Here is a 24036-nt window from a genome sequence, read left to right as displayed (position 1 = left end):
AGGAAACTTTCATGAACAATTTGAAAAAATTAATCTGCAAATCAGTGAACTAAATTTCCAAGTCTGTAAATGTGTTTCCTAGTATATTTTGGTTTCTTAGAATACAGTATTGCTTCTAGCTGATATATATTGATGTTTTCAGTATATAATCTTTGCATTAGATTACCTTCAACCTTTTTCTTAAGAGGTTTGCAGTTAATGCCTATTTCTAGTGGAGAGGAAAATAAATATACAAGAGTCAGTTTTCTATGTAGTGTTAATTACACAGGTTATTTCCTTTCTTTTTGTTTGCTACATCGTATAGTCTAGTTATTCTATAAATACTAATGTAGCTTATGATTTAAAAAAACAACCTTCTGTCAGCATGTTTTTGCATGTCTGAACCTGCTAAAGGAAATATAAAGATTAAGGAGATGGAGGTACATGTCCAGTTTTAGGTAGCCAGTTCCTGTGTTTGCCTTTTTGGGTCTGCATCTGGTTTTGCAGTAAATTTGAATGCATACTAATCAGGGAGTTGCTTGGGAATCCCAGCCTGACACATTTATGAACTGAATTTTTAATGGATTTCTGTGCAGTTCTGTGCGCCTACGTACATATAGGACATAATAGTGAACAGTTTAGAATTGCTAATCAGTAGATACTATATTGGCTACTGAACTGTTGAAGCATACCAAGAACAAGGCTAGCTCTCAAATGCTCAGAAAACTTTCTCCTCTTTCTGTTGTTGGGGGTTTTCTCTATGCCTGGGAAATTAAAGTGTTTTTTATAACGGATTCTTTAGTCAATGTCTACATCAGAGACTTCCTATGCAAGGTTGTTTTTGTGACAGTTTCCCCAGGACATATCGGGTTATCCTGCCACGTGGACAGGAGGGCTGGAGAATAGGTTGGAAAAGGTTTCTGCTACTCTGGCCCAGTAGTTTCGGTCTTCGGGGCTGTGTCACAAAGAGAAGAAAAACATCTGCTCCTTCCCTGAAGCATAGATGGAAATTCTCTCAGAACATTAAAAAAACCTTCCTTTTTCTCCCTGAGTTTGGTGTTGATAAGGAGCGTATCATGAGATCGGTGATACCTGTATCCCTTCACTGTCTCCTCTAGCCTGTATAAATACTCCAGCAATCTGTGCAGGTCATATAATGACTGAATTCAATAATAGGGTTGAAAAAAGCAATAATGTTAAGGTCTGTATTTTAAAGATATATGCCAAAAACCTTTTCCTAATAATACATATATAACTCTTCAGAATAGAAGGAACTGCTTCCTAGTTTTGTAGGAATGTTGGGGTTTTTTTACATGAAATATTCCTTCCTCTATTCTCAGCATGTACGGTTGTCTAGGAGAATGTAATACTTTATAGGCATATTCATAGACATTATCCCTTTTTTTTCCCCAAAAACATTAGACCATACCTTGCAAGAACACCTCAGATCCACTGTACCATCTCTGATGGCCTGGAAAAAATTAAGGTTTTTATCTACAGTACAACACTGACATGGTGTCAGTGTGTGATACATAGTGTGTTATATACTGCTGGTAGGGAGTAAGAAATATTTGTAAAAATATTACTATTTAGTTGATGTCATAAAGTCCATGAAATAAGGTTTCTTGTATGTGCTTTTCTTAGCATGTATTCAGAAGAATGTTACATGCTTACTGAATTCTGATAAAGCTTTATTATGTTAATGTTTACAAATAATTAAGCAAATATGGAATATTAGAGTAAAGTTAAGCTTTAAAAAAAAACCTTCCTTTTTAGTTTCTGAAAACAAGTAATTTGGTTTAAAAGCAAAAGTCTTATGCTCTAATTGTCATGCTGTGGCTTAATTTTGTGACTTTTCATTTTTGTATGCATCTAGTAGTTTTTCAAATTTAGCTGAATGATGTTACACTGCTAGTAAGAGGTTATCATACATACTTTTCCAGGTGTTGTAATCTCAAAATTTATTGATGGACATTATTATGTCTTGTCTTAGAAATCCTGAATGGCAGTGCTATATCTAAAGGTAACTCCCACTGTAGTTATGAGACTACAGTATTACTGGTGACATTCTTACATCTCTATTCAAAAATATCCTAACTTTGAAGGTACAGGTTTGGAAGCAAATAGTAAATGAAATGGCATCACATTTGTCTGTTGCCTTTAAGTGGGATGCTTATTTATCATCCCTTTGCATTTGCAATTCTTTGACTGATAATTTAATGAAGCATTTGAAGATTAAAACTGTATCCTGTATTGACACGTAAATATTTTGCCATTTAAATGGTATTAGCAAGTATAAACTTCTGAATGATCACTGTGTAGCTGTGGAGTTCAGTATCAGTATGTCAAAGGTTGGAAAAATTGATATTTTTTTTTTTTCCTTTTCCCTCTGACATCCAACATCTGCTACGCTTTCAGAATAACAAGGCTGAGGTAAGGAAGAGGCTATGAGACACAACATATTTTTCTGCTGCATTGTATTTCCAGAGCATACTTTCAATATTGAACTGAAAGTAGTAGTACAGTTACGCTCTGCAGTGGCTCATACACTGATGCATATAAATGAACTAAAGCCTGAACTGTGAAATCAATGTTTATAGACTTTATCTTGTAAAAGTCAGGCATTCACAGCCCCACATCAAAATGTTTTATTAATTTTAAAGTGAATGGACATCTTGTGTCCTCTTCTTGCTTTTATTTTCCTGAATAAAAAAACACTAAGGAAATTACTTATTTTCATTTTTTCCCCAAGATAGTCATTCCTGTTCTGTTCCATCTTAATCTCAACAGTATTTCATAAATAGTCTGGGGGTTGCTTATCTTTTTTGAAAAAGGTACATTTTCTAAGTTCTATGACACAGTTTAAGTCTTTCAAAATACATTACTCTGAAGGTATGCCTGTCACTGACAAGCAAGTAGTATTATCTGCTTCGTCTTGCTCCTTATTTAATAACCACTAAGGTTTGCAGGAACTAGTAAAACAGAGCTATTAATTAGATCAAATTAAAATAAACTTGCTTTAATAGGGTATAGGTGAAAGGGAAATTTTAACCAACTAGCTAGTCACAGCTGTTAATTTTTCTCACTTGTATCAAGCTTCCTTGATGATAAATGTCCTTTCATTACGAGCTATTTTCTTTGAACCTGTTTGTCATTTAGCTGATTTTTGTCTTTATGATATTTCACATCCCGGTAGATCTTGGCCTCTTCATGTTTATTATCAAGTTTTAATTTAAGGGAGAGGCAGAAAGGCATAAACAAAGGTGCCTCTTTTGTGAGTGTACTTGTTGGGGTGAGAGGAGTTTGAGAGCCCGAAACAGCTAGCATGAGATACTGGTTGTATTATCATTTCATGAAACTTGGAGTTACCAGAAAGAAAAATGAAGGAAACTATTCATCTGGTTTGGGTTGATAAATAAAACCAGTTTACTTTCTGAGAAAGCTTGTGACTGTGCCAAAGTTAATAAAAAAGTTGAGATTAACTTTGCTTGTTACGTTCAAAGGCACTCTCCTTCCAAAAACAGCTTTCCATCAGATACTGCTAGAATATTGGAAGTCTCCTCGCCATGAGTGAGTCATACGGGCTGTAATCTGTGGTCGGTGTCCCTGCATGGGAGCCAAATGTTCGGAGACACCTAAGTGTCTTTCGTCGCAGCTGTCCCTTGTTTCTTTTATATGGTCTCGCCCTGGGGGAGGACGGAAGGGTGAAATGCTAGGAATCACCTCAGAGGTTTCTAGTCATTTACACTAGAGAATATTTTCATTGTTAGTCATCCACTATTGAGATCTGCTCAAAGCAGTCCTTGGATTCAGAGGAAGCTCCAGAGGATGAGGGTCTGTACTGACAAACAGTAAGAAAGCTTTTAGTAACTTTTTTTTTCCTTTTTACTATCTAATGATGCCCTTTCCCCATATCTGCTCATCACGCAGTTTGTTGTAATTGCAAGTACTAACAGTGGTTAGAGGTCATTGCTGCCTTTCTTCAGAAGGCTAGATGTTGCAGGACCAGCTCTTGTTTTCCTTCTGATGTTCTCTTTCAAATAAGGCTTGTTGCTTTCCAAAGAACGTGTCTTTAGAAATCTTATCACTTCTTTGTGCCACTCTAAATGGATGAGAAAATATCCAACTGTAAAATAAAACAGATTTGCATGAGGTAACTCCTGTAAAGTGTTAGGATGGCCAGCTTCCTTCAGTAGTTGGATATTTTTCTAGTCTGCTCAAACACTGTTTGCACAAGAGTTCTCATGTTGCAAGCAAACTTACAGTAACATTTCTGCAGTGATGCAAAACTAACAGGCTGTCTTGAATGAGCCATGACTTTAAAATATCTGTCTTGTTAATTAACTCTGGTTCCAGGCATTAAGATCCAGAACTAATGTAAGATTTCAGAAGAAACTATGTATCATCAAAGTAGATGTATCACTAAAGGACTGTAATTAAATGGCCGGAATAACTTAGTGTTAAGAGGCAAATCACCCGGTTTTGGTTTTTTCTTTTTTCCTCCACCATTCTAAGCATCCATTTCTTTCCTGAAATTCTCACTAAAAAGCTTTATACTTCAGTGGACTAACAAAAACTAGTCCTTAGTAATATTAATGTTTGTCAGCATTCCTTAAGTGGGAGTTTACTTTCTGATCTTCATTATGATAGTTTCGTTACCTATTCAAACACAAGGGTTTGGAAATCTGTTTCCAACTTCAATCATTCAGAGCAAGGCTTTCAAAGGAACCATCAAAGAACAATTGCGAATTGAGTACTTAGACTCTGTGGCAAATCTCAGCAATAATGGTGGTCTTGTTTGATAATATGCAGAGCTACATAGCATAGGGGAGTGATTTTCTGGAAGGAGTTTTTGTTGCAGGCTTGTACACTGCCACAGCAAAATCATGTCATTTGTGGGTTTTGGCAGTTAATAGTCATAGTGTTGTTTGAAATTAAAAAAAAAAGTTTTAATTTGAAATTGAAATGTAGTAATTTAGTGTTGTTTCCATACAGTATGTGCAACATTTATCAACTGCTAACTTAAAGACCTAAAGCTGTATAAATATAAACAAAGGACTAAAGCAAAAGAAATTATTTTCTTAAAAAAGTTTCACTTCCACAATTACTTCTAATATTCTTTCTTTGTTTCTTAACACTTAAAAGTTAATTTAATTTTTAAAAATTATATATCAGTTTCTTTGGTGTAAATGGGAATGGCCTTAATTAAAACAAACAAAAAACCACAACAGAACACCCCCAACCCTAAAAATCCTACCACAGTTGTTTCTGTAGGCAACTATTTACTTGTTTGCATTATAGAAGCACCTTGAATCTTGGAACTGCAATTAAGCTTATATTTGGTATTGTTATTCTTGCATACATCACTGGGTATTCACGACAGACATTAACAAAGTTTGAGAGGAAATGTTTTCTGCATTTCCCACAGTCACTTAAAGACAATTAGAGATAAAGCTTAGAAAGTTAATGCAAGTCTGCTTCTTTGAGCTCGATGCTGTTCTTAAGCAAAGTGTTAAGTGGTGTAGCATTTTTATTTCTATAAAGAACTGAGCAACAATTAACAAAAACCCAAGATGTGGTGTTATTAAGATTATAGGAAAGGAGTGAAAGCCGTGCAGCCAAGGGGAGAGTCACGTACTGAAGTAATCCATTTCATCTGTGGAAAGCCATTGCACAAAACTAAGCAAACAAATGCATCCTCAGAAGAGGAGGATCAACTCCAGACAGTTCAAATATCGACAATTGAATAGCAACAAAGTAAATGCAGAAGGATGGAAGGAGCAGACTGTCTACCTAAACTCAGTAAACTGAAACCAAATAGAAAATTTCCTATGGAGGTTTTCTACAAACAATGTCTGTCTCTCAGTTCTTGGGAATCAAAAGCAAATTAAATTTCTGTCCTTGGAGCTGAAACAGACTATGAGTTCCTCTTTCAAATAGACAGAATGTACTTTTTTGGAATGATAGCAGACAGTCATTTGAAACAGTCCAGAAGGAAGGTGCTTTAGGAAAAAAATTTTATATTTTTAAATTCATTGAGGACAGACTTTATTAAGAAAAAAGTTGCCAAAGATCTTGGACACTGAGGTGTGCAAACAATTGACCACTGCCTAAAGATCTACTTCAATAGGGACTTCCAAATTATAAGAGATAGTGCATAAGTGTGGGAAGAAACTCTACCACAGAGACTGCACCTGAGTAATTTCTTCTAAGAATAAGTTATTTGAGAATATTGAGTTATTTTTAATCTTGTATTTGTCTTGCAAGATAAATATGAGGAAAGTGGTTTGAGTGTTTGAAGAAACTTCTTCAGGTGTTGTTAGTTTCGATGTGTTCTAAATATGCTTTAGCAATGTGTACATATGTAACAGTTTTCTCACTCCAAACACCTTTTTGTATAGACTGCTACTACTTGTAGTAACAGGCTTTATAACACAAATATGGTATATTCAAAATGATACCTAGATTAATGGTACAGTGCTCCTTTTAATAAAACTTCTTCCCAATAAACTGGATGATGAGCTTGTATTTAGCTGTAGCTTTGTTAGGACTTGGGCTGTTTGTGAAGATGATTTCCTTTCCTGCTGATTTGTATTTGCGTAGATTAGCTCAGTATTGTTATTAACTGTATATAAACTATTGAACAAATGTGTACACATACTCATATATATATATGAGAGTGTGTGTGTGTATATATATATGAGCCATTCCTTGCACTGCTTTCTAGTTTTGGCATATTTGGCTCCTCAGAACTGGTGACATTTGATTCCATGTTTCTCCAAAGGTGTAAACTGGATTGGCAGACAGTTAATCTGTTATGTGATAATCTGTGTAGTGAAGTCAATGGATGTCCTAATGTAATTTTAAAAATAATATCAGTTGTATGATTTTATTTAATCATTAGTAACCGGTCAACTTAATTGACATCCTCTTAACTTCTTTCTATCTAGGCAGAACTAGTGAAAGGGAATCTCCAAAGTGTTGGGCTCACGCTCCGCCTTGTGCAGTCCAAGGAAGATGATGCAGGGCATGTTGTCATTGAAACTGTGACTCCAAACTCACCTGCTGCAGCTGCTGATCTACAGAGGGGAGACAGACTTCTAGCAATTGGCAGTGAGTAATATGTCAGCTTTCAAAATAAGTCCTGCAAACTAGGAGGACATGTCTGCATACAGTTCAACTAGACTTCCTCTCTCAGCAATTACAGTTATGCCTGGCACTCACAATAGAAACTACCATTTATGTATTTATGGCCACTTAAGCTTATCATTCACTTGATTAGTTTTCTTACAGATTTATTTACTCTTTGCTAGGTAAAAGCCAAAAATAGTTAAATAAACATTTGAATGTAAGTATATTTTAACTGCTCTAATAGCGATGCAGTGACGTTCTCTACTTAGTTTCTTCCAGTGACAGTATAAAATGTGCTTAGTTTACAGAGAGAACCATAACGTTTTACATCCTAGGCCTGCATACTCAACTTTGAACCTAAAAGTACTAAATAGTGTGGAACAAGTAGTATAAACATATTTTTGACTAACGGAGTAATTGTCTGAAATGTCAGAATGAGCCCGGAAGATCTGCTGAGTATTTGATACTATTTTTGTACTTCTAGTATCAATTTTTGTCAGCTCTGACATGTAGAACCCTAAGCGTTATTTAGAAATCTACTCTGAAGTTCTCATATTTGAAGACTTTGGCCGAGCTGTAACTGGCAGATTAGTGCTGTGTTGAGGCAAAAAGTTACCCTTGACTTTTGTGGGGGAGGGCACTGTGGTTTGTTTTTTGGTTTGTGGGGCTTTTTTGTGTGTTGTGGGTTTTTTTTTATTAATAAAGGTTCTGTTGAAATCCCTGGGCGTTATGAAGTAAATTGATACTAGTTTATATTCTGCAATTTTAAATTAGACCTTCTCCAGATGTAGCTTGAATACTTCTGGTTTATATGGACCCTGTCACCCATAGAGAACTAGATCATAATCAAAAACCATAATCAGAAACTGACACTGGAAATCTTACTGCTTTAAACTTGAGAATTGGAGGGGACCTGCAGAATATAGCAGTGGACAAAAGGACAAATAAACCATTAACAAGAATAGTGGCTAATCAACTTAGTGGAAGGAGCAGATAAGAACCCGTTTATGATCATTAAGTAATAATGCAATGTCTTCTACTGGATGTTGTGGGACTAAGTAAAACATTATGGAGTAGGAATCATAAGTAGCTTAGTTTGAAGTTGTTGGCGTTTGTGTACTGTCCAGGGATTTCTAAAGACTAAAAAGGAGTGGGAATACCACTGCATGTTAATAATGTTTTAGAAATAAGTGTAGGTACCAATCACAAAACAGAATGTAAACTGAAATCATTCTAGGTGAAAAATGGTAAAAAATTCTGTAGCGTTATGTTGTGAATTTGGAGATTATCTCCATGTCATTGGTCAAGAAAGAAATGCAGAAAGAACTGCATGATTTTGAGCTATATATATAGTATACCAGATATGCTTCCATGTGACAGCACACACAGCTGATTTCGGCTTTTCATGGCATCAATTTTCTTCTCCAAACATTAACTGTATAAATAAGAGGTAAAGTATTTTATATCTGGTTTTGCTAAGTCATTAAGATACTATAGAAGACTTAGTGTGGTAAAATACTGTGAAGTGATTACTTTATACATTTGACATGAACTACTTAAAGTCCCTGCTAGCACAGTCACATTAATTCTTTCTTACCTGAGTAAAAAAAAAACCAAAAGGTTTTTACTTTTTACCCAGGTAGAATTAAGTTTTTACCTGAGAAGTTTTACAGACCAGGGCTTAACCACTACAGTGAGTTGTTGTGATTAGGTACTACCTAAATCCCCATTGCATTGCTCCAGTCATTTAAAAAGGTTGAGTTGCTTCAAACAGGCAATCGATGAACAAGGCAAAAGTCATTTTTACGTCATCCCCTGCAGAAATGTATTTGGAATGTGTGTTCATTAAGCTGTTTTAGATTGCATGTAACTTCTTGAATCTTACCATAGGCTGGAGATACTGTCAAATGGCTCTGAAATTTCTGATGAGTAAGATAATTCAGTTTGCTGTTCAGCCACACTGAGAATGTAGCATCACGCCTATATTTCGTTAATATATTGGAACTATTTTCTTTGTTAGCCTGCTCCTGTTTTAATTATAACTATATTTAAAGGTACCCATCTCTTTTGAATCCTTTGTTAAACGCCTGCCGCTGAAAAGTCCAAGCTTACAGTAAGACCAAGGTTAAAAATGTTAGCATACAAAATCAACATTACTCTGTAAGATTACAGCACTAATAACAAACCTAAAACTGGAGTATCTATGTTAGTCTTTTTCTAACTCCTGAAATTATATATGTTGGTATACATAGAATGGAAAGGATCCATCTGTTATATTTCAGTTAAACTCTTCTGTCATAATTGACTTCCTCTGTTAGTGACCAACAGTATTATTACCACTGTTAAAGATCTAAGCATGTTTGTCAACTATTTTTGGCCATTTGGATTGTTACTGTAATTAAAATTTATCAATTTTTGTCTTTTTTTAATAGGTGTTAAAATCACATCAACTGTCCAAGTGCTGAAGCTTATTAGACAGGCTGGGGACAGAGTTTTAGTCTTTTATGAAAGGCCTGTTGGGTATAATCAGCATGGTTCAGCACTGCAGGATGGATTTGGACAATTGGAAGACACTGCTTTCTTGACACAACCGGAGGATGACCAAGCCAGTTTATCAGCTGATGTTGATAACAGAGATTTTGATTCAGAATTTGAGGACTTAGCTTGTGAATCACCTGAGCAAAAAGAAGATCTGCCAACAACTCTGAGTCCCAAACGGTCAGTAGTAATACTTGCTGCTAAACCACTTGGAACTATATCTCCTATACTGAATCGAAAACTACATTTAGGAAGTTATCAGACAACATCAAAAACACAACAAAAAGATGGAGCTAAAGTGGCAACAACCAAACCTATTGAGGGTTCAGATGCATCCCAGCAGTCAGGTAAACAGTCACAGGGGTCCAGTACTAAGCCTCCTGTGCCGCCTAGGCCACAAAGTAAGCCTATTTTGCCTCCTAGCGAAACTCAAAATCTTTTAGAAACGGGAGGTGTATCTTCTGAAAAACCAGAGAGGCCACCCCCACCTGCAAATAACGGAGATAAATGTACAGAGAAGATAGTAAAGAATAATGATCAAATAGAAGACCCAACGGTATCAAAAGTAATAGCAGCACCAAAACAAGAGACATTAAAAGATGGACTTTCAGAAAATGCACGTAGTTACAAAGATGGTGGAGATGATCATCAAACATGGGAGTCACCAGAAATTCCTTACAAAATCCGGCAAGGCCGATGGCCAAGGACAAGAACATCCTCCTGTCTGTTTGAAGTAGAAGGATACCATAAGTACCTTAACGTTGCACTGTGGTGCAGAGACCCTTTCAAAGCAGGTGGTTTTATCTGCTTAGGATATGCAAGCATAAAACTTGAAGAAATTGCTTTAGATTGTTTAGCTACATCCTCAATGGAATATATTAGAACATTTAAACTGGATGCTCCTACACCTAAAGCAGCAGTCACTAGAACAGCATTGCGGAATTTGACAACCCATAAGGGATTCAATGAAAAATTTTGTTATGGCGATGTAACTTTACACTTCAAGTACTTAAAAGAAGGTGAAATAGATGAATCAAACTTTCTCCTGGAGAAAGAAAGAGAATGTCACTTGGAAGAAGAAGCTCGTGCGCCTCAGAAAGAGGATCCTTACTTGGGACAAATGGTTCTTACGGAGAACAAGCATAACTTTCAAGATACTCAGTTTCAGAATCCAACTTGGTGTGATTACTGCAAAAAGAAAGTATGGACCAAAGCGGCTTCGCAGTGCATGCTCTGTGCTTACGTTTGCCATAAAAAATGTCAAGAAAAATGTCTGACTGAGACGCCCTTTTGTGTAGGAGCTGAAAAGCGAGTTGATCGAACTGTGGGAGGTAGTAGAGCAGAAGGACAGGAAGCTCCCCAAGCTGCATCCTCTCGTGTTGATTCAGAAACTAAATCTGTTAACAGAACTACAGGTTTGACCAGGCATATCATCAATACAAGCACCCGTTTGTTAAACCTTCGTCAAGTCCCCAAAGCTCGCCTTTCTGAGCAAGGAACAGAGGTAGAACCTTCACCAAAGCACACACCAAACACGTCTGATAATGAAAGTAGTGATACTGAAATCAGTGGGCCAAGCAGTCCTTCAAAACGTGCGTCAGGTACTGGGATAAAGTTGGTCCGGAAGGAGGGTGGTCTAGATGACAGTGTTTTCATTGCTGTTAAAGAAATTGGACGTGATCTCTACAGAAGTTTACCCACAGAGGAGCGTTTTCAGAAATTAGAATTTATGTTGGATAAGCTGCAGAATGAAATAGACCAGGAGCTGGAAAATAATAATTCACTTGTTAAAGAAGAAAAAGAGACAACTGATGCAAGGAAGAAAGCCTTGATTTCTGCTGCGCTGGCTAAGTCAGGCGAAAGACTGCAGGCTCTCACGCTGCTGATGATCCACTACAGAGCAGGCATTGAGGATATAGAGTCTTTGGAGAATATGTCATTAGAGCGGCAGTCCAAAAGAGTGACTAAAGATTCAGAGGAACCCAATATAACAGAAGAAATAGATAACGAAGATGTCAGTCTGACAGAAGCGCCAACATTCAACATCATATCCGAAGAACCAGTTGATCCGCTTCAATCAGTAGACTGATATTTACATATTTAGCCTTTGAAGGAATGGACTAAAAGAATACTTTGCACTTAATTACAGACACACACAAATTAAAACACTGGTATAATGCACATGTCCTGCTTTTCCACAGTTATTTGCCTGTGTAAGAGTACAGCTAGTAATGGTTCTTCTCCAGCTACGGCACCATCATTTTGTTAAACTGGCTGGTTCAAACTACATTTTTTGGGTTTATATTGGAAATTTATTTTTAATAACTTATTTTTTTCTAATTATGTAATCTTACCATTTCACGTTAGTGTATGGTGTCCTTTATGTTACTTGTCCCCCACCCTTTTCTTTCTTTTTTTGTTAAGCTAGTGTTTTCAACAGGAAACTGGCCAGATTTTCAAAATGTTTAGTTTCCATTGTATGATGAGAAAGTTATAAGCTTGTTGCATGCCTAAGCTGATGACTGACACAGAAGTCACCGAGGGACCAGGCTTTAAAATGTTGATCGCCGTTATTGTACGTATTCTAGCTGTTATGTATTTTTTGCCAAACATATCATGAAAACAAACAAAAGGTCTTTCATTTTGTCTGTTATTAATATTTACTGCAGTTAACATTGCATATAATTTGTTTCCCATATTTTTGTTAAATACAAGAATGTTTCATAGTTTGTAATTAACATGAAGTCTAGTAATGCTATGCTTAAAAAAAGCTTCCTTAGAACTTTGGGTTACTGTATCTTGACTGAATAATACTGGATATCAAAATACATACCAGTATCTTGTAATAATTTAATTGGGAATATTTTTGAGATAAGGGGCTGGTTGCCTTCCAGAGCAAAATTATGTATTTAAGTGTTGCTGTATTATCTGACAAAGGAAAATTGCTCTTCTCAGGAGTTGGAGGTTTTATTGTGTTCTGTGAAAAAGCATGTAATGATGGTTTAAGTAATTTAAAAAATACCTGTTTTGCTGCAGACTTTATCATTTCAGAAAGCTACTGGTACAAAATATAGAATAGCTGCGTGTGTTCTCTCGCAACACTTTTGAGTAATCATATAGTGGTAAGTTGCATTCAGCTTCTCGGAGGAGACAGTCTGAGCAGAAGGATCATCTTTGTCAGAAAAATGTCCTATAGTGTATATAACATGTTTTATTTGAGTCAAAATAAGTGAGTCCAGTAGAGATGAGGAAGAATTTCAGCCAGCAGCTTTTGAAAAGAACTGAACTATCTGGTCTTGTGCTACGTGTAAACTGTGGATCTCAGCATTACCTGGCTAAGGCCATTGTTTCTATTTATTTCCTGTAAACATGGCTTTGTTTCATCTTCTATCTATAGAAATGCCGTAAAAAATAACATCTTTATTTCAGGTACTGTGTTAGGTACTGGTATCATTATCACTGGTAGTAGGGAAAAAATGCCTTTGTGGAAATGGAGTTGAATCTAAGATGGTAAAATAACTCATTTAAATTTTCAGGCAGTTTGTAATGTACCTCTCCGTTAAATTTGCTTCTGGGTTTATTTTGTGATGGGCAAAACTAAGAAGCAAAGGTTTTCACAGATGGAAAAGCATACTTGTACTTCTAAACCAAAAGGTTACTTCTACGCATGCAACTACTTGCACTTTTTGTAAGTTCTGGGCAGTTGATACTTAGCTGATATATGGAAAACACTATCCATGCTAAAACAGGCACGTGACACACTTCTGAAATTAAGCTTCAGCAAATAATCGCACAAAATTAGCTTCCCTTATTGACTAAAAGTTATTTAATCTATACTTGCTTGACATGTATATTAAGACTTCCCCACTCCGTTTTCTCAGTGGCTTACCATTGGTGGTGATCTGCATTCAATCTCCATCAGTGTGTGCTCTTATGGACTACTATAGAGGTTTCCAAATATATCCAAGTACTTCATTTAAACCCTGGTACACATGAAGGAGCTGTGAAAACAATGCAAATACTGGTTTAAAAAAATGCATTCAAGGTTTTAAATTGACTTGTGGAATACAGGGGGTAAGAAAAGCTGGATATAGTTTTCCTCGCATAGTATTGCTGATGATGATTGTAAGAGAAATTAAATGTAGTGCAATATTTTTAAATATACTGAATGGGAAAAGGGCAAAATAGTTGTATTTTAGTGATGAGAAGGAAAACATAAATTCCTATCTGGCATTAATTACAATAAACAATTAATCTCAAGGGGAGAATTGTAATACTACATTCCTGGTGTAATCTTTGCTTCATGCTTGACTGTAAATAGCTGAAAATAAAGAATACCACAGAAAACAACAATATCTTGACTTAATGATATCTGAATAGGTGGCAGCTACACACATTTGCAGAAGATCTGCCTGATATGATTTGTTGGCTATTATTTTATCATGAGAATAAGCTTTAATAAAATAGTTTTGCTAAATTATCAACTTCTTTGCATTGTGTTAATATTTTTTTTGAACATTTGTATTGCAATAGGTTATCATCTAAAGCCACTACATAAAGAAAAAATCTTTAGGAGAGGAGAAAAAAAACACAAATTTTGCATTAAATAAAACCACTAATTGCTGGATTAATTGGGCTTTTTTGCATTCTTTCTACTTGGATATGGATAAATTTATTTTTATTCCACACAGTTTAGCAGTAGATGTAGATTTCTTTCCAATTGGTGATTCCAGTTGAGTCTTCGCGTAGCTAGGTAATCTTACAAAATGCTAAGGATGTTTGTGTTGTGGCTTTTTTATTTTTAAGGTCTCCAAGCACCGTGCAGGTAGTATTGCTGTTCAATCATTGGTGATAACAACCACCACTGGAGTTATTAGAGGAAAAAATTGTCCACGAAAAATTTCTGACTTACCCTGTACTTTAAAAAATGTTACTGGGTAACTAAACAAATCCTTACTCGTTTACTAGCTCATTTTTATCTAATCAGTTTTTCTTTATAATTCCATATCCTTGGTTTTTTGCTGCTCAAATTTGAAATAGAACACGCGTGGAAGTTTACCAGTACGGGGAAGGACTAACGTGTGGGAGCAAATGAGTTACGTGACTTTAGCACACTTAAAGTCATGCAGATATAAAAAAACCACTTGGGTTCTTTCATATTTTGTATATTTCTATGTTCTGTGACTAAGGTTACTTCCTGACTGTTGGCAAAAAGTGTTCGTGTTTGATTACTTTTCCTCCATGGCACAGAAAATCCGAAATGTAGAAGAACTGTTGGATGTTGCGGGGGAGGAAAAGGTGGCACTGAGAGCCCGATCATGGGTGTCTGTGTGGCTGTTAACGCTTCCTTCCTCTGACTGCTGGTGGAGTGGAAGCAGAGCAAGAGCCGTGGGGAGCCAGACTGAGCAAGCTGTGGTAAGTTGCTGGGCAGTAAGGCTGCAGCAGAAACCTGGCTCCATCTGCAGAAGAGGAGTGTGATCAGTTAGTTCATCTGTCCTTGGACTTCCTTCTCATACTCCTTTTGTGTTGCAGGTGAATGTGAACTCTTCCTTAATTTTGATCTGCTCAAAAGTACAAAACCAAGCCATGAAGCCCTTCTGAGTTGTTTTTTTTTTTAATGTGTAAGTGGCTATATTTGCATTGCTTTTACACTTCTGAATTTAAGCAATATGGTGGTTGATCACCTGGCAAATAAATGAATATGTTGTGAGATAATTTAGAATTCTAACATTGCTATATTAGCTTCAAATTTAATTGCATTAGCAATTTGAGGTTGATCAAAAGAGTTCAGTGAAGCTAAGTAAAATGACTTCTCTTGGGGCAAAGTTTCAAGTATCCAGAGGATGTACAACATTAAAATCTGAACCTAATATCAGTAATCACCAGTATGTGCAATTGTCGCTTAGTCAGTGGCAGCAAAGTACTTGACATGCTGCAGAATCTTGTTCTGTGCTGTAGGTCTGTCTCCCAACGCCTGTTGGCTTTGAAGGAAGGATTTCCATTTGCATCAGAAGAATGCAACAGAAAATACACCACTATAAAACCTGTAAGTGGATTTTTCAGATGAGCCATAGGATGATATTGCCTGGCGTTTCACATCATTTAAGCCCCTTACGATGTTTTCTCAGACTCTTCACCCTGTTCTGGCAGCGTGTACAGGGGCGCGCCAGGGTACTGCATGTTCTGGCCTTACCTAGTTCCCAACAGTTAAATCTCAGACCAGCAGCCACATAACAGACTGGTTTTGGAAGCATCGTGGTTACCTAAACATGTGGCTTGTATTTATGACCTGGAGTGAAAATATTTGTCCTCAATTACAAGTGGACTAGAAATGAGGAGTGCTTTCCTATGACCAGAAAGAGCTGTTGGCTTTTTCACCATAGTAAACCACACTGCATAAGGCAAATCATGAGGGCGAGTCTTTATTATTTTTACTTTATCACAATAGATCATGACCTTTTAGATAACTTTCTTTTAATGTGGTCTGAATGCATAATTATTGACAAAGCAATACTTGAAGTTTGATCTACTATATTTTTCATATCTTCTGACCATAGTATATACACTTTACAAAACTATATGTAAACATAGTATCTATGCTGTAGTACATAAAACATCTGCAATTACATGAAAGAAGGCACATAAAGATTTTAATTTTACAAATGAAAAGATACACCACGGTTGATAAGGACATTGGGATTATTTTAAAACACTTTCTTTAAAAGTCTGGTTTTTTCCCCTCAGTGAACATAGGCACTGCCTAGGGACATTTTCTGTAGCAGGCTGTGCCTCCAAATGTTGAGATATTCGCAACAAACTGGTCTCTTTTTTCATTATTGGTAGCAATGTTGATATTTTAGCATGGAAAGTATTCTTTTGTTTGTTTGACCTGCTTAAGTTATCGGCTTACTTTCAGTACAGGCAAAGACTAGACACTGTGATACTGTAACTTTTCTTAACCAGTCACTTAAGATGTATCTAAAATAAAGTTGATATATATTAAAAATAAAAGATTAAAAAGATAGAAATATAAAAAGTGTTTTCATGCTGTTCTTATTCCCTTTAAGGGACAGGAACAGTGCATGTTCATACCTACTTGTTTACCCAGTGTTGTGTGATTGTTTGGGAGCTCCATGTTACACAACTTCATTAACTAGTACTGACTAACAGCAACGCACTCATCTGTTTAAAATACTGTTTTCCCCAACGTCCCATGAGTGGTTGAGGCAGGGCTCACTTCTGAAGTTGTGCCTTTTGTTTTACTAATCGATGATCTGAAGTTGATCAAATGCCACAGTCTGAATTTCAGCCGTCAGCTCCTGTCAAGGTACTTACAAGGGTACAATTTAAAAGGATGCAAATAGGATAGGTTTTCTTTGAGCTTTGCTTTTTTTTTCTTCAATTAGATAAAGACCCAAGCTCTTGCCAGTAACTTATGACTCCGAACAAACTATGAAATAGGTGTGTTGATGTGTTGACTTTAAAAACGAAATAGTTAAAATTCACATGTTTAGAGAGATGTATGCTACACATTTAATCAAAAATATAGTGTAATATTCAATAAAATTAAATACACAAAGATTAACACTATACAAATCCTCTATAAAAGCGTTCCTCCCCACCCCCCTTAAGGCGGTTAGCAGTCTGCTTTATAACCATGGGCGATGAACAATATACCTTTGGTTTTTTGACAGTTTCACTATTAAATGTACAGGACAACTCAAACCTATTTCTGGATGGGATGTTTCACATGAAACACTGCATTTTGTACACCAAAAAAACCATTATATGGCTTTTCATGTTATTAATCACTTCCATATTCTTCCTCCTCATCCCCTATGGGGTAGGACTGGATGTTCTGCGTGTACATTTTTGTCTTCACAGGACAGTTGTGATCCATGAGTATTGCCTGAAAGAAAACAAGAGTGTGACTGTTAGCCTGTTTGCTCAGCATCCCACTGAGGTCTGTGGCTGGCTCCACCACACAGCCACCTGGCTGCAGCCTCCGTTCAGCGATTCACCTCTTCCCCCTGGAAGTAGAACCCAAACTGATTTCAGTTAGAGTAAATCAGTTCCTTACGTCTGTGGGAGGCAGGATCTTGGCCACATAGAAGTCACCAGAGAATTTCTATTACCTTGCTGGAACCAGTGTCTCAGCCCATGTATTAAACGCAAATACAACTACCTGCTCTCCAGTTACAGTAATTCACTTTTCCTCTATTTAATCTCCATCTATTAAAAGCCATATGAACGAGCAAGAGGAGTCCTACTGCCTCAGGCTGGGTCTCCCTTACTGGCTTTGCTTTTCCCACCCCTTTCAGAGGTGTGGAGCTCCACAGCAACGTAACTGGTATTTGGTGGTCCAAATATCATGGCTTTACATCCGCAGCAAGCTAGAGGAGATCGTTGTAGTTAGGGGCCAGTCACAATATTGCATCCTTCAGGATTAATTTTTCCTAGGACAATCGGGGTCTGTACTTGGAGCAGTTGTGTAGCATATTTCGTGTTGAGCATGATTAGGTTTGGGTTTTAATTAAGCAAAGAGGACAAAGTAGGGACCTTCCTTTTGACTCTCTTCAAAACTGAAAGAAATGGCACATCAGTTCACTGATACATGCTGCTTTGGGAATAGGAGACACATGGCACTTAAAGGTACGTTAGTGGGGCAGATGGTGGAAGGCATTTAAGCTGTTGGGGAGAGATCCTGTCCCTTCAGTGACTACCATGTTACACCTGAAACCCTGTCAGTGACCAGAGAAGCACACGATAAACTTCATGTCTGGCAAATAACAGCAGTTCTATTTTTTTTTCTCCGTTCCTCAGCTTTGGTCACTGTGTAAAAAAAAAACCAAAACAAAACACTCCACCCAAAAAGCAACCAACAAATCAGTGCAGCCTGCAAAGGTCATGATGACAAGGGATTAACTGGAATCTCTGGGATTCTACAGTCCGAATATATGCAGAACAAAAGGTCTCTGGCCTCACATATGGCACTATTTCAGCAAGGTTCATTTTTCCACCCTCTGTTCTGCTCATGCCAGTACAAAGTGTGAGCGGCAAATGCAGCAGGTTCTGTTTTTACCTTGCAGAGATGTGGTGCTGCATAGTAAGACCATGGCCATGCAAAATTACATTTTCTTTTCACTCAAACAATTAGCAACTACATTTTATGCTAAAGTCATAGTGCAAATAATGTGAATGCAAATGGGGAAAAAAGGGGGGGAAATGTCTGTTAATCACAGTCACTTTTGACTTGGGTCTCTTAGCCCCTGATTTTAGGGATGTGTCAGAATATGTTCACCTGCTCCAAGACTCGTCCCTAGATACCCACTGCGGGTCACAGGAGACCGGTCAAGGTTGCTTATTTGGGCAAGCATCATTATTCTTATGCACCATGGAGTGGCTGGGGAGCACCGACTGCTCTATAAAATTAAGTTATATTAAGCAAGAAGGAGTCAGGATAAGACCTGTGCTACAGAGGATGAGAGAAGCCATGAATTCATACAGGCAGGTGTACAGGCACACAAAGGAATGAAACACGTTAAGGGAGTACTTGGCCAATACAGTTCTGGCACTTAGAGGAAAACAAAAATCCCTTTTATACTGATGCCACCGCAGCATGTGCTGGTGCAGACAAATGTCTGCTGGACCCCATTTTGTGATAATCAAATTTGTGACTTTGTATCACATAACTAATAAAAAGCTTTTATTTATACATCTTGGACATACAAAGAAAGGCGAGTTCATTCCAAAGGTGATGCATAAGGGTGACATAATCTGTGCTGGTCCCATTTTGGGGAAGTTAGAGGCAAAAGAGAAGAAGTTAGTTCTCCGTTGTTTCACTGACAAAAAAAAACCCAACCCAAAACAAAAGAAAGAAACCCCATTAGGCTTACCATTTTCTCCTCTTTGGCAGGTGGACTTCGAAGGAAAAAGCACAGAGGAGCGAAGAGGATGTCCACAATCCCTATAATTGTCATCAGCCATGGAAATCCAATGGCCTTTGCAATGGCACCACCAGCAGAGGGACCTTGTATAAATAAAAACCTTTTTCTGAATACTGCTTTGATATAAAATTTGCAGCAGTCACTTTAAACAACAGTGATTTTTATATACAAAACTCTCGCTTTACAAATTGATTTGGGGAACATAAGGATGTGTTTGCAATTATGCCATAAACCTTTTCTGGCTCCATAATCCACATTCATTGAAGAAATTAGAGATGCATCTAGGGGCTCCTAGGGCATATGTATCATGCGCTCAAGGAGGCAGTGGGGAGTTATTCCCCTCACAAACTATTAGGAGCACAGCTGTGGTGTTAGTTTTAAAAGTTGCAAGACCTCTTTCCTAGGGATATCCTATTTGGGTTCAGTGCCTGCCACCCTCAAGCCTCTTATATCCAATGAAGCAGCACCATGGCAAAGGAGCAGAACAGATGCCAAACCCAATTCCCTGTGTCCTTTCCCTCTGCTTCTGGTTTCTTGCAGAAAATAACCACCCCAGCTCATAAAGCCTGTGCTACTGGGATTCACACCTACCACTGTAGCATATTTCTCTTAGCTGTCAGGTGCATTGTAGGCAGGAAAAGGCTGGACTTACCTATGGCAAAGCCCATGCAAAAGGCAACATCAGCTATTGCGTACACACTGCCATAGACTGACACATGACGCAGATCTACAAGGTAGCCCATAATTGGCATCATGGAGGAGTCCACCATTCCTGGTTGTGAGGGAGGGAAACATATTTCAGGAAAAGACTGGCTCTTTTTTCTTTTAATGTTTTAGCCAATGCTGCTAAAAAGGGATGCAAAAGCAACCAGAAGGATGCTTATTCTTAAATAAGCAAAAGCTGATTTGTGTTAAAATAGCCTGTATTAGCTGTACTTTTTAAGGTCTTTACCATGTCTGAGGTCACGTATGGACATGTATAGATGTGTGCGTGACACTTGCCAGAGGACAAGAGAGATGCGAGCTTAAAGCGTCAACTGTTTCCCAGTAACTGTCCCTGCAAAGGCTCCTATCTCACATTACCAGCCAAGTACCTTTCATTTAGGGGAGAATTATTTTGTATTAACTTACTGTAGGCCTGAAAGATTGCATTAGCTTCCGGTCAATAAAAATTATTTTGGTGATTTTAACAGGCCTTTTAAGCCACACTTTCATTGCTAGCAAGAAACAGCAGAAGACAGCTGACAAAACTGCTGAGATACTGGGGATTTGTAGTTGTGCCTGTAAGTTCTTTCCTAACTACACATCCCTCCTGCACGAAGATGCCCCAGAACATCTGCTGATCTGCCAAGCGCTAAAATCCAAGCCATGGCCCCACTCCAGCCTGACTGCGTGGTCCAGCAGAAGCCAAGTTCACACATGTTACTTAAGAAAGAGTACATGCACATGGCTTTGGGAATTTCTATCGATGAACAAAATTTAAGCCTTGTTTTGGTGGGATGTGTGGGTGGGTTTTTTGTTTGTTTGTTTGTTTTTGTCTATGAACAACAGGAATGACTGGGTTTTGGGCAGTGCATTGCTTCATTCCTGAAAACAAGGTAAAAATTCATGAACAGTTTGAAAGATCTATTTAAGTCAATAGAGCAATTCTGGACAGACTTCAGAATCCCGCTTGTCTAACAGCAGCCTGAGCACCGTTCTTTACTCATTCGTGCTCTACTTACCAGTATGGGCCACAGCTCAGGCTTCACCACTGTCAGATCAAAATGATAACAAGACTAATTTCCCATGTAACTTCATATAAAATCATTTTTACATAACAGACAGACAGTAAGAAGTCACTGGGATTTTTCTTACCAATTGCAAATCCAACTCCAAAATTCGGTGCTATGAGCCCGTAAATGTTTTTAGCGAATGGTACCTATAAGTGAAATTTCAGGCAGTTAATTCGCACTGCACATGCTAATTAGGTTAGTTTTCTTTTTCTAAGATAAATTCTCAGAGCAGTTATGGCACACTTGGCACAGATGTTTTATCCTTGTTCTGGGCTACTGTTTCAAACAACTGTCCCATTAAACCACTGACACAGTTACTATTACGAGCACGAATAAACTCTTGAGTGGCAGCTCAAGGAAAGGATTGTCCTCCTTTCAGAGCCAGCCTTCCTTCAAAATAATTGAAGCACTGAAATTTGAAAGGACTCAAAACTCTGATCTGGAATCCATTAACCACACATTGTTTAATAAAATATCATAAAGCAGAAACTTCAGCAAAATCTCATGGGGAAAGCACATATTTGAAGACATGAACATTTAGATGGTTTGAAAGATACATGATCATCTACTTACACATAAGATACTTATTCCCACGATTAGCATCCCAAGTAAAGCACAAAGCCACCTATCAAAGAAGAAACATCACTCAGAGGTCGGTAATACTGAGATGTTAGAGCTGATCTTGAACATTTCAGAGTCGTGCCTGAAGGGCCGAGTTACACAACCAAAGTAGCAGCATGTTCAAAAAAGTGATTTTGCTACTGTAGAACAAACTTTAATATTTTCCACTATCAATAAACTGCCCTGGGAAACACTGGAAAGGGTACATGAACAGACTAGATGATTAGTATTTTTAAATTAAGCGTACCTTCCCATTTTGTGCGCAAGTATCCCAAACAGATTAGTCCCAATGAGATAAGAGATACTAGCTGGAAGAAAAGCAACGCCTGAAAAATATGAATGAGATGTTTTATCAGCAAGGATTTTAGTGAAGTGTTAGAAGAAAGTAATAAATTCCAGACACTGCAATTTTGTTTTGAACTCATCTAATAGAGTCTTTGTGTATAGCCCAAAAAAATCAAATATCCGGTTTGCTGCAGCCATCTCATGAAATCTAAGGACATAATCTATGAACTGCAGGAGCAATATGACGCCTTTGAAAGCAGTTTTTCAGCACCACCTGCAAGAAGTGGTATGGAAGAGGGGACAGAACAACAAAGAACAAAAAGTTTATTCTAACTGCAGTAAGCTTTGGGATAGGTCAAGGAAAGCAACTCTTTTGCAGTTGCATGGCTTATGGAGCATATGCTCAGCACATGCAGCAAGCCCAGAACGGTCAGGGTGGGTGAGTCCCTCCCTGGAGGACGAGACAGCAGGGCTGCTGCTCTGGCTTTGCAAGCCACGGTCCCTCCACACCTGTGAATGCTGTGAGGCCTCACATTGCCAGCTAGTTTGTAATGCCACAATACGGTCCCTGATCAAGCAGTGACTGAAACCAAGCGTGTATCAATAATGTAAAGGTGAAAAAACCTTAAAAACATGGCTTTGAAATTATTTAGCCAACATATTTAATTAGTTACATTAAAGTAAATATTAAAAAATCAGTTATTTAAATAAAAAAACATCATTATCTGTAATGACTTGCAGGTGAGGGCACTCCAATAAATTCCTTCTAATCCTGATGGGAGGGTCCAGGTACACTCCCATCTCCCCCACATCCACTTGAAAAAACATACTGTTGGGACCAGCTATTTATTCTAGCCTTGAGGCTTCGACAGCAGTAGCTGTATCTGGAGTAGATACTGGCTGCACAGTGGCCAGAAACATCTCTGGTTTAAAAGCCAATGGCAGTCTGTACTTGAAGATTTATCCTCTCCCTACTCATAAGTCACGGGGCAGGACCCAGCTGGAGGGGAAATGTCAAAGGAAGAAACGCTAATGGGGAGCGCGATGTGCCACTGCCTCGGCCACCTGCGGAGCCCTGGGGGGGGACGATGCAGGTGTGTGAGAGAGCAGGGACTGCCTTTGAGGAGAAGATGCTGTATGAAAAATATCCGAGAGGCAGAAGAACAGAGCGGCTGTGCTTAATGCTGGATCCTTGAGGAGTGGAGATGACTGGGTCTTGGAAGACACACACAGTATTTTTCTGTTGCTTCTGTTATATTTTGCATCTTCTTAAGCAAAAAAAAGGGGGGGAACACCTGACAAAACTGGGAAAGTCTGACAAATTAGTGCATGCCACAACAAGCCTTCCATTTGGTCATTGTTAAATCAGGTAATTCAGGTTTAGAAAGCAGCTGGGACATTACAGTACACAATCAAACCATTTCCTTTAAGTGTATATGCTCCTCATCTTTCACCAAGGCAACATAGATTTTCTCATTTCCTGCCTATCCATCTTCCTTCCTATCTCTCTGATATTCATAAGGAAAAAAAAATGGAGAGGTAATTTTTAGCTCAGCAATATCCTGTGATTAAAATCCTTGTGGGTTACAATGGTGATGCTGGGGAAACATTTTCACCTATGTAATCACAGCTACTTGAGTACTGCTCGGAGCTATATTTTTGTACCACATGGTCACATATAACAGACATGTAAAAAAAATACTGCACATGCTTGTTAATTAAGACTTCCAGGTTGGTGTGTAAGCTGTGGTATACTGAAG

The 24036-nt window shown here is 37.8% G+C and overlaps 2 protein-coding genes across 5 annotated transcripts in view; one reads left to right on the top strand and one right to left on the bottom strand.

Annotated features, from left to right (window-relative positions):
* PDZD8 (PDZ domain containing 8) overlaps window positions 1-14132 on the top strand; it is a 64720-nt gene extending 50588 nt beyond the window's left edge. The window contains exons 4-5 of the mRNA XM_009511889.2: window positions 6930-7092; window positions 9543-14132. Coding sequence (XP_009510184.2) covers window positions 6930-7092; window positions 9543-11737 — 2358 coding nt within the window. The 3' untranslated portion in view covers window positions 11738-14132. The remainder of the gene's footprint in view (window positions 1-6929; window positions 7093-9542) is intronic.
* Window positions 14133-16054: 1922 nt separating this feature from the next.
* SLC18A2 (solute carrier family 18 member A2) overlaps window positions 16055-24036 on the bottom strand; it is a 30981-nt gene continuing 22999 nt past the window's right edge. For all 4 annotated transcript variants that reach the window (XM_064464243.1, XM_064464242.1, XM_064464244.1 and 1 more), the window contains exons 11-16: window positions 22239-22317; window positions 21944-21995; window positions 21453-21516; window positions 20248-20367; window positions 19545-19678; window positions 16055-17557 (exon numbers count right to left, since the gene is read on the bottom strand). In XM_064464243.1, the coding sequence (XP_064320313.1) occupies window positions 17453-17557; window positions 19545-19678; window positions 20248-20367; window positions 21453-21516; window positions 21944-21995; window positions 22239-22317 (554 nt within the window). In that variant the 3' untranslated portion in view covers window positions 16055-17452. The remainder of the gene's footprint in view (window positions 17558-19544; window positions 19679-20247; window positions 20368-21452; window positions 21517-21943; window positions 21996-22238; window positions 22318-24036) is intronic.

The sequence above is a fragment of the Phalacrocorax carbo genome, chromosome 12 (assembly GCF_963921805.1).
Source record: "Phalacrocorax carbo chromosome 12, bPhaCar2.1, whole genome shotgun sequence".
NCBI lineage: Eukaryota > Metazoa > Chordata > Aves > Suliformes > Phalacrocoracidae > Phalacrocorax > Phalacrocorax carbo.
Note: the sequence above shows the minus strand (reverse complement) of the source record. Positions and strands in the feature narration are given on the sequence as shown.